Source organism: Oncorhynchus clarkii, chromosome 25 (genome assembly GCF_045791955.1).
Source record: "Oncorhynchus clarkii lewisi isolate Uvic-CL-2024 chromosome 25, UVic_Ocla_1.0, whole genome shotgun sequence".
NCBI classification, from domain to species: domain Eukaryota; kingdom Metazoa; phylum Chordata; class Actinopteri; order Salmoniformes; family Salmonidae; genus Oncorhynchus; species Oncorhynchus clarkii.
This window is the reverse complement of record NC_092171.1, coordinates 5,559,096-5,578,108: the sequence shown is the minus strand read 5'-3', so window position 1 is coordinate 5,578,108 and position 19,013 is coordinate 5,559,096. Positions and strand designations below refer to the sequence as shown.

General features: G+C 41.3%; 2 protein-coding genes across 4 annotated transcripts in view; one reads left to right on the top strand and one right to left on the bottom strand.

Moving 5' to 3' along the window:
* The window catches only part of LOC139383244 (FA complementation group M), a 69,957-nt gene that overhangs the window by 3,459 nt on the left and 47,485 nt on the right, over positions 1-19,013 (top strand). The window lies entirely within an intron of this gene.
* On the bottom strand, positions 5,458-18,248 carry LOC139383694 (heme-binding protein 1-like). The gene is made up of 5 exons (XM_071128247.1): positions 17,674-18,248; positions 11,101-11,195; positions 9,493-9,634; positions 9,199-9,382; positions 5,458-8,650 (listed from the first exon to the last, which is right to left on the bottom strand). Exons 1-5 carry the CDS (start codon positions 17,918-17,920, stop codon positions 8,479-8,481), a joined length of 840 nt encoding a protein of 279 aa, XP_070984348.1. The 5' UTR covers positions 17,921-18,248; the 3' UTR covers positions 5,458-8,478.

The following is a 19,013-nucleotide window of genomic DNA, read 5'->3' as shown; positions in this document are numbered from 1 at the left end:
CATGTCAGATGTTCCCTCTGGAGATTTCCTGCTCTCTCAGGCACTGAGCTGGGGCTTAGTAACCTCATATGCTCCCATCTCACATTCAGGTTTTTGAATAGCCTTCAGCATGGTGCCATTTCCATGCTCACTGGTGCCAGATAGGTTTGAAACTCAACTTTCCAGCTGTGGATCTGCTTTTGTGTGTCTGAACACGACTAATCAAGCTTTTTTGTATACTGGTAGTCTGGGTTATTATTGGGAAATGTCCATCCCCACCATCATGGTTGAAATCACACAATGCAGATTTAACTGGAACAAATTGGTTAAAAGGTGCGTGTTATATCACTATGCTGATCATAAAATGATGGGGACGACAATTTCTCAGAACTACATTTAGACTGGACTTGGCGATTTGAAGTGATTGAGATCCTGTTGGTTTACATGCTGCTGAATGTGGTACGTGGTGAAATAAAGGTTATGAGTGGTCATTAACCTACACTGGGCAATGAGAAAGATGATCTCCTGAACAAGTCTTCACACCGTGATGATTTGGCAAGGTACAGTTAGTTAGTTACCTGACGTACAGTACTGTCTGTGACTTGACGTCGTCACAGCTACTTTACTATATAGTCCGGTGTTAATCAGTATAGGCCTAGTTCTCCTCTAAAACAAGAATGATAGATCTATGTATTGTTGAGTCAACAAAATAGATATGATACAAATGATCACTTTGACGTTAAATTAATCCACTTAGTCATTGGTTTTATTACAAAATATTTGTGAAGATAGAAAATACCTCCTAAAATCTTATTTTGAGTTAATGAATTTTTGTTTAAATTGGGTTAATTGTTAAATGCTGTGAACTAAAAAAAACGTAACTTTTCTTACTTAGAATAAAAATACTAAACACAGTGTGTGTATACACGATAGGTGGCTCTATTTAAGTGCTCTATGCTTTTCCTCTCTTTTCAATGTTACTTGTTACCTGGCACTGCTGATGAGAAGCGTGCACAAACATTGACACAAAGCAATGTCTGGATTGGAACCGTATGTAAAGAGATATAAAGAAGTAATATCGTACTGTAGTTTGAACATCGTCTTTAAGCAGGGTTTTTCTGTATCAAAAAGAGGCTTAGTTGGTAGGCATAGCAGGGGAACGGTCAGGCCGTCAGCGTGGCTGAATTCCAGAGAATTTTAGAGCCCTCCCCCCATCTAGCAGATTTTTTTGCATTTACGCTGATTTCCAGCAATTCTAGAATTTTTGCCATGCACCTGAGATATTTTGCAGTTTAAAGCACATTTCCTGCAATTCTACATCCTGCCATGTAGCGGAGAGAATTTTGCAGTTTTAAAGGTAGACTTAGTGATATGATGTAGATGCAGAAAGTAAACAGCATAGTGGGTACATTTCCGCTCTTTTGGTTCCGTGGCGCCCACGCTGTAAGAGTGAAGCGAACCCGTGCACATGTGCAGATAGTGCCTTGCGAAAGTATTCGGCCCCCTTGAACTTTGCGACCTTTTGCCACATTTCAGGCTTCAAAAATAAGATATAAAACTGTATTTTTTTGTGAAGAATCAACAACAAGTGGGACACAATCATGAAGTGGAACGACATTTATTGGATATTTCAAATTTTTTTAACAAATCAAAAACTGAAAAATTGGGCGTGCAAAATTATTCAGCCCCCTTAAGTTAATACTTTGTAGCGCCACATTTTGCTGCGATTACAGCTGTAAGTCGCTTGGGGTATGTCTCTATCAGTTTTGCACATCGAGAGACTGACATTTTTTCCCATTCCTCCTTGCAAAACAGCTCGAGCTCAGTGAGGTTGGATGGAGAGCATTTGTGAACAGCAGTTTTCAGTTCTTTCCACAGATTCTCGATTGGATTCAGGTCTGGACTTTGACTTGGCCATTCTAACACCTGGATATGTTTATTTTTGAACCATTCCATTGTAGATTTTGCTTTATGTTTTGGATCACTGTCTTGTTGGAAGACAAATCTCCGTCCCAGTCTCAGGTCTTTTGCAGACTCCATCAGGTTTTCTTCCAGAATGGTCCTGTATTTGGCTCCATCCATCTTCCCATCAATTTTAACCATCTTCCCTGTCCCTGCTGAAGAAAAGCAGGCCCAAACCATGATGCTGCCACCACCATGTTTGACAGTGGGGATGGTGTGTTCAGCTGTGTTGCTTTTACGCCAAACATAACGTTTTGCATTGTTGCCAAAAAGTTCAATTTTGGTTTCATCTGACCAGAGCACCTTCTTCCACATGTTTGGTGTGTCTCCCAGGTGGCTTGTGGCAAACTTTAACCAACACTTTTTATGGATATCTTTAAGAAATGGCTTTCTTCTTGCCACTCTTCCATAAAGGCCAGATTTGTGCAATATACGACTGATTGTTGTCCTATGGACAGAGTCTCCCACCTCAGCTGTAGATCTCTGCAGTTCATCCAGAGTGATCATGGGCCTCTTGGCTGCATCTCTGATCAGTCTTCTCCTTGTATGAGCTGAAAGTTTAGAGGGACGGCCAGGTCTTGGTAGATTTGCAGTGGTCTGATACTCCTTCCATTTCAATATTATCGCTTGCACAGTGCTCCTTGGGATGTTTAAAGCTTGGGAAATCTTTTTGTATCCAAATCCGGCTTTAAACTTCTTCACAACAGTATCTCGGACCTGCCTGGTGTGTTCCTTGTTCTTCATGATGCTCTCTGCGCTTTTAACGGACCTCTGAGACTATCACAGTGCAGGTGCATTTATACGGAGACTTGATTACACACAGGTGGATTGTATTTATCATCATTAGTCATTTAGGTCAACATTGGATCATTCAGAGATCCTCACTGAACTTCTGGAGAGAGTTTGCTGCACTGAAAGTAAAGGGGCTGAATAATTTTGCAAGCCCAATTTTTCAGTTTTTGATTTGTTAAAGTTTGAAATATCCAATAAATGTCGTTCCACTTCATGATTGTGTCCCACTTGTTGTTGATTCTTCACAAAAAAATACAGTTTTATATCTTTACGTTTGAAGCCTGAAATGTGGCAAAAGGTCGCAAAGTTCAAGGGGGCCGAATACTTTCGCAAGGCACTGTAACTGTGTATAACTGAGAGCGAAGTCTTGCATCTTGCTCATCTCAATATTTGCGCTGCTGCTCGTGGCAATGTCATTTAGCTGAGTCTACCTTTTTAAAGCTAATTTCCTACAGTTCTATTGCATTTTGCCATGGCTAATGTGTTACTATGCTTTAAAACAATCTATACTGCTAAATGAATAGTTTAAACATTTTTTTACATTTATTTCCTTTAGGTGATTGTTAGTTCTCAAAAATAAAAATAAAATATAGGTCCATTATCTAGTTTTATTTAGTAGTTTAAGTTTACACTGAAATCATTTTTCCATCACCCAAAAAGTTATCAGCTCAAATAATATTTTTCACTGTTTGGACTTAGGCAACCTGAAAAAACATTTAGGAAACCCTCCCAAGGATTAATGGCAGAAGGAACCCCGGCTTTAAGAATGAGGAATGCGTTGACGCCGATCATAGAGAAATGTAGTAGGCATCAGATAGCATGCTTGATTGTCATACAGCAAAGGTCAGTGATTTTGGTTTGTAGTAATACTTTATGTTTTTTTCTCTCTTTCTCACAGTGCTTAGGCGGTATAGCGGGGTATTTGGAAAAAGCCACGATGGTTTTTCAATACTGTCAAAACTATTTATTGAATATTTGTACCTGCAGTCAACTTAGGAGATAAAGCAGGTTATGTTCTTCATTTCACCGGTCACATTATGAAGCTTACCGTAGTTCCCCAGAACAGTTGAGCTAATCATTTTTCGTTTGTAAATAGCACAATGGGAGAAAGCTAGTGCTTGTGAGTCCAGCTGTGCATTTGGTTTATCTTGTTAGTTAGCTAAGTAAGTGAATGGGCAGGGCATCATATAGTGCTAGCTTTCTGCCGTGTTTGAGAAGTCAAAGCGCTTTGGATGGGTATTTTGATTTCCTTGCATTTATTTTTTTTACCTTCTCGGTCAGTCTACTCCTGCCCCCTATTTATCCGAGCGAGGCAGGCAGACCCATTGCCCTAGCGACTCCACATAGATACCGCTGTACACATACCACTCCCTTATGACAAGCATGCTTCAAAACTTTGTTCATTTGCACAATGTCACATTTGTTCACATTCACTCGTAAATGTCCAAACTGACAAAAAGACATTCGGTAGCTACTACCTATACCTGTTTAACTTTGAGCTGGATTGCCTGTCTTTGCGCTCGTTAGCATATTTAGCTAGTAGCTGCTATTGAAATTCGCTATTAGTTTGTGCTAATTTTGTTAGCCTTCTGGTAATAGATGCACAATGGGCATTGTTTTAGTGCCCCCTTGTGTACTGAGGCGGTAATACCATAAATCCCGGGATGAGAAAAGGACTGACGATATGAAAATCTGGATTGACTGTTGGCCGTTTTAATACATGTTTATACAGTTCTGTGTCTGTCTATATGTCGTTATGTTGGATCTTCAGTGTGTCCTTGACATAAATAAAATGGCCTGCTTTACATACATTTCTTCACTGCTAATAAATCCACCCTCCTATCGCATTAAATTGTCTAAAGTTGGTAGTTATCATGGTGAAGATTGCAATTAGGTTCCCCCCACCCACCCACCTAACGCTGACAGGAATAGGTGTCATCGTTCAGGATTGTTAATTGCTTGGTAAAGATTCAAGTTCTTTGAGGTTTACAGTGACTGGTGCAAGAATTACATATCCACCCACTTTTCACAAAATTTCAAGTAAACGTCACTTGTCTCCTCACCTTTCGGAGGAGGTCAAGACTGAGGAGAACAGAGGTGCAGAGTAAAATCAGTAGTTGGCCTATCAAAAAGGTGTTAACCCTTGAGTCAGTTTCTGCGGCCCCACTAATCTAATTAGCATTAAAAAGGATCCACCATAAAAATTAAGCTAGAAATATATTTTTGCTTGGGCTGCGTCTCAATCCACCACATCCGTCAAAATCGGCCTTCCACAGCAGCGGTGAAAAGTGACAGAGCTACAGCGGTGTTTGTCAGATCATGAGACACACCCCCCCCCCCCCCCAAAAAAGATAAATAAAAATCATCGGTCTTCTCGCAGTCTAGTGTTTGGCCTACAAACTATGACCCCTCTAAGGTGAGACTCAAAACACGTTGATGGTTTTGCGCTAAAAATGAATGGAGGTTAAATATAGTATACACTGAGTGTACAAAACATTTAAGGACACATGCTCTTTTCATGACAGACTGACCAAGTAAATTGAGGTGAAAGCTATGATCCCTTATTGATGTCACTTGTTAAATCCACTTCAATTAGTGTAGATGAAGGGGAGTAGACATGTTAAAGACGGATTTAAGCTTTGAGACATGGATTGTGCAGTGGTGTGAAGTACTTAAGTAGTACTTAAGTATTTTTTTGGTGGTATCTGTACTTTACTATTCATATTTTTGACAACTTTTACTTCACTACATTCCTTAAGAAAATGTACTTTTTACGCCATACATTTTCCCTGACACCCAAAAGTACTCGTTACATTTTGAATGGTCTAATTCCCACGCTTATCAAGAGAACGTCGCTGGTCATCCCTACCGCCTCTGATATTGTGGACTCACTAAATGCATGCTTCATTTATAAATTGTTGGAGCGTGCCCCTGGCTATTCATCAATAAATACAAATGGTGCCATCTGGTTTGCTTAATATAAGGAATTTGAAATGATTTATACTCACTTTTGATACTTAAGCATATTTTAGCAATTACATTCTACTTTTGATATTTAAAACCAAATACTTTTAGACTTAAGTAAGATTTTACTGAGTGACTCACATTTACTTGAGTCCTTTTCTATTAAGGTATCTTTACTTTTACTCATATGACAATTGGGTACTTTTTCACCACTGGGATTGTGTATGTGTGCCATTGATGTTGAATGGGCAAGACAAAAGATTTAAGTGCCTTTGAAAGAGGTATAGTAGTAGGTGCCAGGCGCACCGGTTTGTGTCAGGAACTACAACCTGCTGGGTTTTTTCACGCTCAACAGTTTCCTGTGTGTATCAATAATGGTCCACCACCCAAAGGACATCTGCCAACTTCGCACAACTGTGGGAAGCATTGGAGTCAACATGGGCCAGCATGACTGTGGAACGCTTTCGACTCCTTGTAGAGTCCATGTCCCGACGAATTGAGGCATTTGAGGGCAAAATGCACGGTGCAACTCAATATTAGGAAGGTGTTCTTAATGTTTTGTACACGTGTGTGTGTATGGAAGTAGTTTAGTGCCTAAAAAAAGGGGTTAAATGTGTCAAAATATAACCTGTTTCCAGTAGAGGTTGACCGATTTAATCGGAATGGCCGATTTCAAGTTTTCATAACAATCGAAAATCTGTAAATTTGGACGCCGATTTTTTTTAAAAATGTTTTATTTTTTCACACCTTTAATCTTTTTAACTATGCAAGTCAGTTAATACATTCTTAATTTCAATGACGGCCTAGGAGCGGTGGGTTAACTGCCTTGTTCAGGGGCAGAACGACAGATTTTTACCTTTGTCAGCTCAGGGATTCAATCTTGCAACCTTATGGTTAACTAGTCCAACGCTCTAAACACCTGCCTCTCGAGGAGCCCACCTGTTACGCTATTGCAGTAAGAAGCTAAGGTAAGTTGCTAGCTAGCATTAAACTTAATCAATCATAATAACTAGTTATAACTACACATGGTTGATGATATTACTAGTTTATCTAGCGTGTCCTGCGTTGCATATAATCGATGCAGTGCGCATTCGCAAAAAAGGACTCGTTGCTCCAACGTGTACCTAACCATAAACATCAATGCCTTTCTTAAAATCAATACACAGAAGTATATATTTTTAAACCTGCATATTTAGCTAAAAAAAATCCAGGTTAAGCAGACAATATTAATCAGGTGAAATTGTGTCACTTCTCTTGCGTTTATTGCACGCAGAGTCAGGGTATATGCAACAGTTTGGGCCGCCTAGCTCATTGCGAACTAATTTGCCAGAATTTTACGTAATTATGACATAACATTGAAGGTTGTGCAATGTAACAGGAATATTTAGACTGATGGATGCCACCCATAAGATAAAATACGGAACTGTTCCATATTTCACTGAAATAATATTTTTTTGTTTACGAGATGATCGTTTCCGTATTTTACCATATTAATGAACTAAGGCTTGTATTTCTGTGTGTTATTATGTTATAATTAAGTCTATGATTTGATAGAGCAGTCTGACTGAGCGATGGTGGGCACCAGCAGGCTCATAAGCATTAATTCAAACAGCACTTTGTGCGTTTTGCCAGCAGCTCTGCTGTTTATGAATTCAAGCCTATCAACTCCCAAGATTAGGCTGGTGTAACGATGTGATGTGAAATGGCTAGCTAGTTTGCGGGGTGAGCGCTAATAGCGTTTCGAACGTCACTCGCTCTGAGACTTGGAGTAGTTGTTCCCCTTGCTCTGCATGGGTAACGCTGCTTCGAGGGTAGCTGTTGTCGTTGTGTTCCTGGTTCGAGCCCAGGTAGGAGCGAGGAGAGGGACGGAAGCTATACTGTTACACTGGAAATACTAAAGTGCCTATAAGAACATCCAATAGTCAAGGTATATGAAAAACAAATGGTATAGAGAGAAATAGTCCTATAATAACTACAACCTAAAACTTCTTACCTGGGAATATTGAAGACTCATGTTAAAAGGAACCACCAGCTTTCATATGTTCTCATGTTCTGAGCAAGGAACTCAAACGTTAGCTTTCTTACATGGCACATATTGCATTTTTACTTCAACACTTTGTTTTTGCATTATTTAAACCAAATTGAACATGTTTCATTATTTATTTGAGGCTAAATTGATTTTATTGATGTATTATATTAAGTTAAAATAAGTGTTCATTCAGTATTGTTGTAATTGTCATTATTACGAATACATTTTTAAAAAATCGGCCGATTAATCGTTTTTTTTTGTCCTCCAAAAATCAGTATCGGCATTGAAAAATCATAATCGGTTCTCTAGTTTCCAGATCTCATCTCTCAGATATAAGACACTTCAAAACAAACTTCCAGTAGATGTTTTTCCCTGTATGAATCTGTAATTCAATGTGTTTATGGGCTAATAGCAGTAAGGCCAAATTCAATGTTTCATCAAATAATTTTATATTTTTGGGTCCTAAAATCGAATATCTAAGTGATCCTTTGTATGACCATCTTAAAACAATTCCATATGTCAGCTTAGTAGAACCCCACCCCCTTCCAGGTTTAGACTCTAGAGGATTAATGGACCCAAATGACGCAGCCTTGCTCAGAACTGGTAATAAGGACCTTTTTCAGCAAAGTCCCAAAGTCTCTTCTTTCTAAAATGGGAAGGGGTTTCCATTAGGGGTGAATCAGTAGGGTCAGATAAGGACGGGGTGTTGGGTGGGTCAAGTTCAGGAGGAGAGGTCAAGGTCAGGCTGGTCCTCAAGGCTGCTCCAGGAACCAAATCTCGTTCTGTCGGTTTACCGCCGCGGGGTTTGTGTATCCGGCGACAATGAATGAGCCATTCACGCATATGGCGGGGGAGTCGAGCACTTCCACCATGGTGCGGATCTCGTTGATGATGGTCACCTCGTTCGTAGCACCAGCGAAGGCCCTGGAGCGAGAAAGGGGCACATAGGAATTTAATGAGATTTGATTCAAATAATGGAGCTGTGCGTTTTAAGGTATTTTAACCTCCCTACCCATTCTGCTGTATAAATTCCAATGAGATTGTCCAATACAATATGCCATGAAAGTGAATGTCACAATGGGCTAAATGGAAACACGACTGGAGCCACTTTGTCATATTTGGAAGCATGAAGCAACCGTATGATGTCTACAAAAAGTGTTGGAGTGGTGGCTGATTGACTGACTGAAATAATGTCAATTACTTTAGCTAGTTAGTCTCTCGTGACTGACTTAACAAATGTTTGTGTCCAATAGAGTAGCTAGCTAGTTACGTACATGCGAATTGGTTCCGAGATTCCCAGTAAGCGAACTTCTTGGCTAACTGCAGGCCGAAACAGTTTGCCAGAAACTGAACTTGTTCATGCCTCAAACTGACAAAGTGGCTCCAGTAATGATTACAATTTGATGTTAACGTATCTACTTCCATATTGTATTGTCATAAAATGTATCAGGCAGCACAACATAATCGCCAACCTTGTGTATACAGTAGTGGCAGGCCATTCCTCAATGCTTATTTCTGTGTCAGAAGGCTGGGGTGGCTGGGCTTGGTATTCTGTGGGCAGGTAGTAGGCCACAGTGACGTCACTGGACAAGACAGAGTGGTTCTCGTCCGTGCGGATCACCGTCAGGATAGGGATGGTCATACCCAGATAGGTACCTAAGGACAGGACATGAACAACCAAGAGTCTGCAGTAGATTTGGCTAAACGAGGATGACGTTTGAAGAACAAAGACTCGATGACTACTGTAAAGGCTGCTTTGGACTCACCTGAGGAGTTCTGCTGGCAGATGTATCTCATGAGTTTCATGAAACCGTAACAGATGCTCTGCTCGTAGGTGTCCTCGTGAACCGTGATGCACGCCCAGTGGGACTTCTCATAGTGGCGTTTCTCATAAAGCACGTCCCCACACTGTATAGACAGACAAAGGCTCAGGCTCATGAATTTGGCTGGGTCACTATTAATGATGCGTGGATCAGCGGTTTGTTCACCCGCCCGCAATTGCTAATAAGCCATTGAGTGGCCCAGCCAGAGACCGACTTGAACCTGATCGAACATCTGTTGAGACATGAAAATAGTTGTGCAGCGACGCTCCCCATCCAATCTGACAGAGCTTGAGAGGATCTGCAGAGAAGAATGGGAGAAACTCCCCAAATACAGGTGTGCCAAGAAGACTTGAGGCTGTAATCGCTGCCAAAGGTGCTTCAACAAAGTACTGAGTAATGGCGGCGAGCTTTACACCACTCCAGCCGAAACTTGGCATTGCATCTTAGGCTTGTGTGCTCAGCCATGGAGACCCATTTCATGGATTTCCAGACGAACAGTTATTGTGCTGATATTGCTTCCAGAGGCAGATTGGAACTCGGTAGTAAGTGTTGCAACTGAGGACACCGTGAATCTTGGAGGAGGTGGTGTGGGGGTGCTTTGCTGGTGGTACTGTCTGTGATTTATTTTGAGTTCAAGGCACACTTAACCAGCATGGCTACCCCATCTGTTTTGGGCTTAGTGGGACTAACATTTTTATCAACAGGACAATAACCAAAAACACACCTCAAGGCTGTGTAAGGGATATTTGACCAAGAGGGATCAGATGACCCGGCCTCCACAGATGACCCGGCCTCAACCCAATTTTGATAAGTTGAACCGCAGAGTGAAGGAAAAGCAGCCAACAAGTGCTCAGCATATGTGGGAACTCCTTCAAGACTGTTGGAAAAGCATTCCAGGCTAAACTGGTTGAGAGAGTGTGCAAAGCTGTCAATGGCAAAGGATGGCTACTTTGAAGAATATCAAAATATTTTTATTTGTTTAACACTTTGTTACTACATGATTCCATGTGTTATTTCATAGTTTGTCTTTACTAGTATTCTACAATGTATAAAATAGTAAAACAATGAATCAACACCCTTAAATAAGTAGGTGACCAAACTTTTGACCGGTATTGTAAATGTACAGTACATAGCTACCTCAATTAGCTTGTATCCCTGCACATCAACTTGGTACTAGTACTGCCTGTATGTAACTTATTTTCTGCTCCTTATCTATAGCCATGTTATTTTTTTACACATTTGCTGTATTCCTCGGTGTCACTATTTTGGATTTTCTCTTTAACTCTTCATTGTTGGAAATGTACCTGTAAGTAAGCATTTCACTGTTAGTGTACATCTGTTTTCTGCAAAGCGTGCGACAATTGCCTAGAATTTAGTGTGAATTGTCCAATAATAAAAATTTTATAAAATTAGCAGACTTAGTGTAACATACATTTTTAGTATGTGTGATCCCTGCAGCCAAACAGAACCACACATTTTACAATGAGTCTTATTGCTGGGCTGGCAGAGTAGATATTGTTCGTTGGTGAATATGTCAGATGATAGACTTGCCTTCTCCTTATGAGTGATGAGGGTGAAGGGCACGCGCTCCCGGTCGTGTTGTCCGTTGTTGTTGCTGGTGATCTGCTGGATGGGCTCTGCCATGTCTGTTTGAGATAAAAACAGACTTGGTTCATTTTTATCGAGTTGCTTCTAGTAGGGTCGTCATAGTCCAGGACCTTCATGTTTTTGGGTAAGAGTGGGGAATTTTGCAACCCTACCTTCAAGTACAACAAATGTGGAGTTAAGCTGTATGCTTGATGACAATGCTGTAGTGCTACTAACAAAACACCCCATTTTCTTACATTTCCGATCCTGACTTGGGCTCCATAGATTCAGAAAAACGTTGTTGTCTGCCAACCTGCCTAATAGAGGTCAAAACTAGTTGAGGCAGAGGCCAAGGTGCTGAAATATAGACCCCTATGGCATGACTGTAGCTAGTAGTAGTACAAGAAGTATTGGTTTCCTATTGCAGTCTATAGACTATAGTCGCCATTCCCAAACTAGGGGTCGTCCGATATATAAAAATGGGGTCACGGGAGAATTTCCAAAATCCTGAAGGGGAAAAAATATACATGATTTTGAGAGACAATCTTGTGTGGTTAACCTTAATCTAATAAATTATTCAAATTTAAAAGATAAAATTAGATCACTTGAATCATTCCCACGGTGAACGGCTAGGCCTGCTATGCTCTGAATCCACACACTAGCGAACAATGCCTCCCTTCCCTCGGCTGTGCATGTTTATTACAGAAAACAGCATCAGTAAGTTTCCCACATGAGTAATGACTGCTCGCCTCCAAAGCTTGAAAGAGCATTTTGGTACCTACTTCCCAATCCGCTTGACTATGATCATGGCTCCGTTGACATGCCGGTAAGTGAAATTGAACTGTCAAGTGGCCGAATGCTGCTGACAACGCATTCACTGGTCACTTAGGAGTTTGTGTTTGATTCAAAGGGAATACCTGCCACCTCCCTCTGTGCTTTAATGCAGCGGTCAAAACTAATGGAGGGTCATTGTTTCTTTAAGTGCCCCTTAGAACCAACTTCTCTGGTTTAAAAACAGCATAAGGGGCATATTTTATTTGTTATTTAGCAGATGCTCTTATCCAGAGTGACTTATTTTATTTAACTAAGCAAGTCAGAACAAATCCTTATTTACAATGACTTCCTAGGAACAGTGGGTTAACTTCCTTGTTCAGGGGCAGAACGACAGATTTTTTTTTACCTTGTCAGCTCAGGGATTCGATCTAGCAACATTTCGGTTACTGGGCCAACGCTCTAACCACTAGGCAAACTGCCGACATACAGGAGCAATTAGGGTTAAGTGCCTTGCTCAAGGGCACAGACAGAATTTTTGCCTAGTCGGCTCGGGAATTTGAACTGGCCCAACACTCTTAACTGCTAGGCTACCTGCAGACATGAGTCAGAAACATTCATTCTAGTGTCAAAATTGGCTACAAAGTGTAAATAGGATAATGTTGGTCATAAAGCCAGTCTCATCCAAAACAGAGTTTTGTGAGCTCATCACATTTTACTAGAGGGCTGGATTACAATCATGCCCAGTGCCCAATAACACGAGAGAATAGGGCTGGGCCCTATATACCGTATTTGACTAAATACTGTATGGCTGCACGAGTCGTATCAGATATCTAATTGCTATTGGAGGGGGGGGGGGGGGGGGGGGGCTTATTGCAATTGCAATTTTTGAAAATTTGGTAATTCCATCATATGGTTTAAACAAGTGTCAGGGTAGAGAACAGTAATTCTAAAATGAGATCTGAATGAATACATGGTGTACTAACTGAATACAAAACCAAATGTTCTACTAGACTAGCGTAATAATCCACGAGTGAGCTCTGTTTCAACTTCTCCCTTCATTTATAACCATAATCCTAACTGTCTGCAGCCCAATAGTGTGAAAGATCTCTCAATCACAGATGACCTCTAGTGTATGAAGGGATATTGTGAGTGAGTGCTAGGCTATAGTACAGTATAGCCTAATCTTTATTAGTGGAAATATGTTTATTGACATTTCTATGTACAGTTCAGAGACTCCTTCAATCGAGTGTTGCGCAAACCAAAGTGTAGTCTGTCAGTGTTTTACTATGGTGGTATTACAATGGACACAGACGGGAAGATCTTAATAAATTGACTAAAACATTTTTTGAGCACCATTCAAATCCCAAGAGCGAGTGGGGGAGTGGGCAGAGGTTTACTGTGCAACATTGTAACCCACAGTATTTCAGGACAGGATTTAATAGCCCAAGCTTTCCCTTAACCAGAGCAGGTTAGGCTATAGCTCATCTGTTAAGCCTTTTAATGCCTCAACGGCGGCTCCATGCTAAGTCTCCAGTTAGTTAGTCAGAGGAGAGAGGGAACAGGCAGGAGTCGCAGCCTAACTGGAACTCCATAAGCAGCATACCATAACTCAAGTGTTCAGCAGCCTACACATCCAAACAAAAGGGCATTCATTCCTAACCTGTGGTTTTGACACTAGCCTACTTCAACCTGTTTAGGGCTGGGCGATATGGCCTAATAATCATATCTTTAACTTATGGGCGATTCACGATATATACAAAATGATGTAGACACCCCTTCAAATTACTGGATTTGGCTATTTTAGCCACAGCTGACAGTTGTATAAAATTGAGCACAATGCCATGCAATCTCCATAGACAAACATTGGCAGTAGAATGGCCTTACTGAAGAACAACGTGGCACCGTCATAGGATGCCACCTTTCCATCAAGTCAATTCATCAAATTTCTGCCCTGATAGAGCTGCCCCGGTCAACTCTAAGTGCTGTTATTGTGAAGTGGAAATGTGTAGGAGTAACAATGGCTCAGCTGCGAAGTGGTAGGCCACACAAGCTCACAGAATGAGACCACCGAGTGCTGAAGTGGTGGGTTGCAACACTCACTACCGAGTTCCTAATTGCCTCTGGAAGCAACGTCAGCACAAGAGCTGTTAGTCGGGAGCTTCATAAAATGGGTTACCATGGCCGAGCAGCCGCACCACAAGCCTAAGATCACCGTGCGCAATACCAAGTGTCGGCTGGAGTGGCGTAAAGCTTGCCGCCATTGGACTCTGGAGCAGTGGAAACGCGTTGTATCACGCTTCACCATCTGGCAGTACGACGGACAAATCTGGGTTTGGCGGATGCCAGGAGTACGCTATCTGCCCCAATGCATAGGCCAACTGTAAAGTTTGGTGGCAGAGGATTAATGGTCTGGGGCTGTTTTTCATGGTTCGGGCTAGGTGCGTTAGTTCCAGTGAAGGGAAATCTTAACCCTACAGCATACAATGACATTCTAGATGATTCTGTGCTTCCAACTTTGTGGCAACAGTTTGGAGGAAAGCCCTTTCCTGTTTCATCATAACAATGCCCCCATGCACCAAGCAAGATCCATACAGAAAATGGTTTGTTGAGATTAGTGTGGAAGAACTTGACTGGCCTGCACAGAGCCCTGACCTCAACCCCATCGAACACCTTTGGGATAAATTGGAACGCAGACTGCGAACCAGGCCTAATCGCCCTACATCAGTGCCCGACCTCACTAATGCTCTTGTGGTTGAATGTAAGCAAGTCCCTGCAGCAATGTTCCAACATCTAGTGGAAAGCATTCCCAGAAGAGTGGAGGCTGTTATAGCAGCAAAGGGGGGGACCAACTCCATATTAATGCCCATGATTTTGGAATGAGATGTTCAATACTTTGTCATGTAGTGTTTCTCTAAATAAGCTTTCTTGTACAATTTAAAAAAAAAGGTCATTTGCATTTGACAGTCAGCAATAATCTCTAATGAATTCAGAGCTTGTGAAATTATACATAGAATAATTAAATGAGTGGGTTTTATAGTTGAAGGCTAAATATAAGCCTATGAAAAATGCATTACAAATTTACCCAGAACCATGCACAATGCACATTCAATAATAATGACTAACTTCTTGTAGCAGGCATTAGAAAATAGACACAGGTCTCAAACACACGTGCTAGTGAGTAGCCAGCTAATCGTTTATACTTCAAGTTTAGCCAACTTGGATCTATTTGCTAACAAAGGTAGAACAGTTGCATTGTTATGAACACATCCTTCTGTCTCCAACTGTTTGAAAAGCATGCTTGTCCACTTTCTTCAGATGTGAAATCAAGTGGCCTACCTTTCTCCGAATGAGAGTTTCCAATTCCTTTATATAATTGTGTTTTATGCTTATCGATCATCTATAAAACAGACTAGACAGCTAGAATAACAGTCTTCTGCTAAAATGCTGCTAGCGGAACCGCACGAGACAAACCAAGCATATATTTTCCAGAATCTATGTTCATTCATACTAGTTTTTAGTAGTGTCTGTTCTACTCGCATTTGAGGAGTTGAAACGTAAAAAGAGTGTTAAAAGGTTGAATTCTTTATTACAGTAAAATGTCTCAATGTGTTTGTTTCCATATGACCAATTTTCTGTTGGACCAAACCTCAAATACAAATAGCGAGTTCAATCCGCTTGTCAGAGAGGAAAAAGTGATCTCTCATCTGTTTTTCTGTAAGTGGCTTGGTGTGAGTGAGTGAGTGAGTGAGTGAGTGAGTGAGTGAGTGAGTGAGTGAGAGAGAGAGAGAGAGAGAGAGAGAGAGAGAGAGAGAGAGAGAGAGAGAGAGAGAGAGAGAGAGAGAGAGAGAGAGAGAGAGAGAGAGAGAGAGAGAGAGAATTGGAAGGTACACAGCCTACAAGCTAGAAGACGCAAAAAAGATGACCAAAAAAGACAATTTATTCTTACAATATAGGCTTTTGGAATATAGTGCCAAAACATACATTAGAATTAATCTAATTCATTTGATATCGCGCAGCCCTAGTTCATTAGGCAATACATTTGAGAAAACCAACTCAAAAACACAGAGGGGCTGTGGATATGTCCAATAATGTTTTAGTAGTGTGCCCTACTGAACACAACCCCAGACTGCAGGATTGAATTGCTAGAATTGAGATAAAACAGTGATACTAGTCATGCTCAGAGGTTTTGGCTCGACTCTGGCGTGTTCCCTACTGAACATACATACTGCCCTACTGGACTGTAGTGGAGGGGATACCTAGAATGTAGACTGAACAGCAGTAGTACTATTTCGGCTCAGAGGTTTTGACTTTGCTCTGGGGACAGCAGCATAGACAGCCCAGTCTGGGTGTACCCTTTCAGCCCTCTGTCATTTTGCTGCTGGCTGCCTGCTGCAAACCCAGTCTGCATTCCAGACGACCTAGTAGGTCAGGCACAATTTTGCTCCGTTTCCTTTCAGAAGTATAAGCAGTTCTGGGTACAAATCGGGGTCGCAGTACAGCCAGCCATCTGGCTTGTGTGTGCAATAGGGGGCCTATCCTTTGTATGTTCAACATTTCAATTGTTAATACTTTCAGTTAGGACTCTAAGTACCACATTCAATTTGGCTTTTTTTTTTTTTTTTTACAGCAGGGGTATTCAAACAGGAGTCAGCAGGGGTACTGCAGAGGCTCTGTAAATGTTTTAAGTGGAATTTTATTTTATCAAAACTATCCATGCCTGTCATCCCTGTGAAAACAAACACTCCTCACTGATAACATTACAACCTAACGGTAAATCTTGAATGGGGGGCAGTTTGACCTGAACATTCACTGACCCCTGATCAGCCCTATTTCCCTCTCCTTGTATGCACAGAAATGATTGTCCCTCAGGGATGAATACAGTTTTATTGAAATGTAACTCTTTTTCCATTTCGTTTTTCCACTGACTTGTCACTGGACCATTTTCCCATCTTCAAGATTTGTTAGGAAAACGATTTCTTAAGATGCATTTCTTAAAATGTCATTGGCATAATGTGTTGAAGAGATATGAACAGTTTTGGCATGCGGATGCCGGCCAAAATGGCTTGCAGAGTGGTAATCTGTTGGATCAGGGTTTGTTAAATCATTTTAAAAGCGCCTCTACTGACCATGAGGGGCAAAAGGATCAGGGGCTTTAAGTGAAATCTGTCATGTTGCTGCTACAAGCACTTATTTTACTAGGCTAGCCCCTCATTTACTCACTGCATTATTCACAGCCTATGATTTCATGTAGCTCTAGTACATGTTTAATACATTTCAGTGTTCCTTAACTAGCCTAGTGACAATAGTACCGTTTTTGTGAATGTATACATTGTCTTGAGCCCTGATACAATGTGTCCCGTTTCTTGGCTGGGACACAGCACATTACCCACAATGCACTGTTTTGACAGCCGTCAACATCGACAATGGTTTAAGAGGTTAATGATGATCACTATGTCTATTTGTGGAAAAAAAGTAGCGTTCATTTGTTTTGTGTGTTAATGATGATTTCTGGCACCCTGATGACGTGACTACAGGAATAGTTCGAGTTCGCGGCAGATCTCTCACGCAGAACTAGGTCAATCGATGAAACGGGAATAAAAACAAAAGTAGCCAACTTTGCACAATTGTTGTCACAATAAACGGCGTCAACCGTTTTGTTTATACTGTCCATATAGCATTGCCACAACATAATTGCCCATACAAAATCCACTACTTTCTAAATTCGAACGTCACAGTGTGTGCTCTAAATCCCAAATGCTTTACCTCGAGGCACTTCGACTTGGTGTCCTCGAGCAGCGTCCTGCCAATAGCGCAGCAATCGGTCTTGCTGCCCTTCGTCCTCCATCGTCTCACTCTCCTCTTCCAGACTTCCATTGCCCGAATCTGACAGCTGGTCTTCCGAAAAAGATTCCAGATCCTCTAGCGTGATCGTCCCAAATACGGATTCGTCTCCACCACCGATACCATCGAGTCCACCACCTCCATTCATTCGACAATTGCCAGGATGCATTCTCCACTCTTTGGGGGGGGAGAACTTAAACGTATTTCAAAGCAAATGTGTACAGTTGGGTCTAAAGAAAAACAGCTTTTGGTGGTAAATCCGAGCGCGTTCCAGTCACAATCCGAAGCGGGAAATTCTGATCCGGGTTAAATCCGATTTAGGAAAACTTCAGGGCCATTTTTGCTCTAGTTTTGACGCGCTCGTTTTATTTACACAGCTGTGCAACCTATATTATATTTACAGAAACCATTTCAAACTTATTCTACTGAAGTTATTAATCGTCGAAGACTGCAAGACAAATACCTTGCCTGTCATAACGCGCTGCTTTCCATAGGCTGGTGAACCTATCTTGACGTTTATAGATAGTGGAACAAACACCACATGACACCTGGCCACTCCTACTGCAAGACTTGATAAATGCTGAAGTTCATTCACCTGAACATCTTTTCCTGAATTCAGATGTTCTGCGTTCCCTTTGTCATAAACAATTGCTATTTTTTTTTTAACATCGGGTAGACAGTAAATTAGGTACAAATCATGTTTTGCACATACATCAGAGTGGGATGGTGTTTGATTTCAGTAACTGGGAGAATTGTTTCTCTCGCACATCTTTGGCCAGAAATGCATATCATGAATTAATTATCTTGAGTCCATTGAGTATGGGAGATGGGAAGGGACATGGTTATTAAAGAGTGATAGAGAATATGCTGACATGAGGACATTTTATATAATCTTCTGCTCTGTAAATGTGATACATGGGGCACACTCAAAACCAGCTGGTCAGTCAGTGGTCATCTGGGGTAACTTGGCCCTAAAGTAGGACTGCAATCCCAAAAAACATGTTTATTTATAGTCAAGTTAAGCCTGTTGACCTCTTGACCACTTTCAAGTTAAGCCTGTTGACCTCTTGACCACTTTCACTTGCGGTGATAATTATCTCATCTAACTTGGGCCATGACACAGATCCTGTGCATCGGCATCCATTGTAGACACGCAGCAGTGTATTGGCCTGTAAATTAATAGCTACAAAGAAGAAAGGCCACTCGATTGTCTCCCACCTCACCTAACTCCACACTCGCTCAGCCAATGAGGAGAGAGAGCT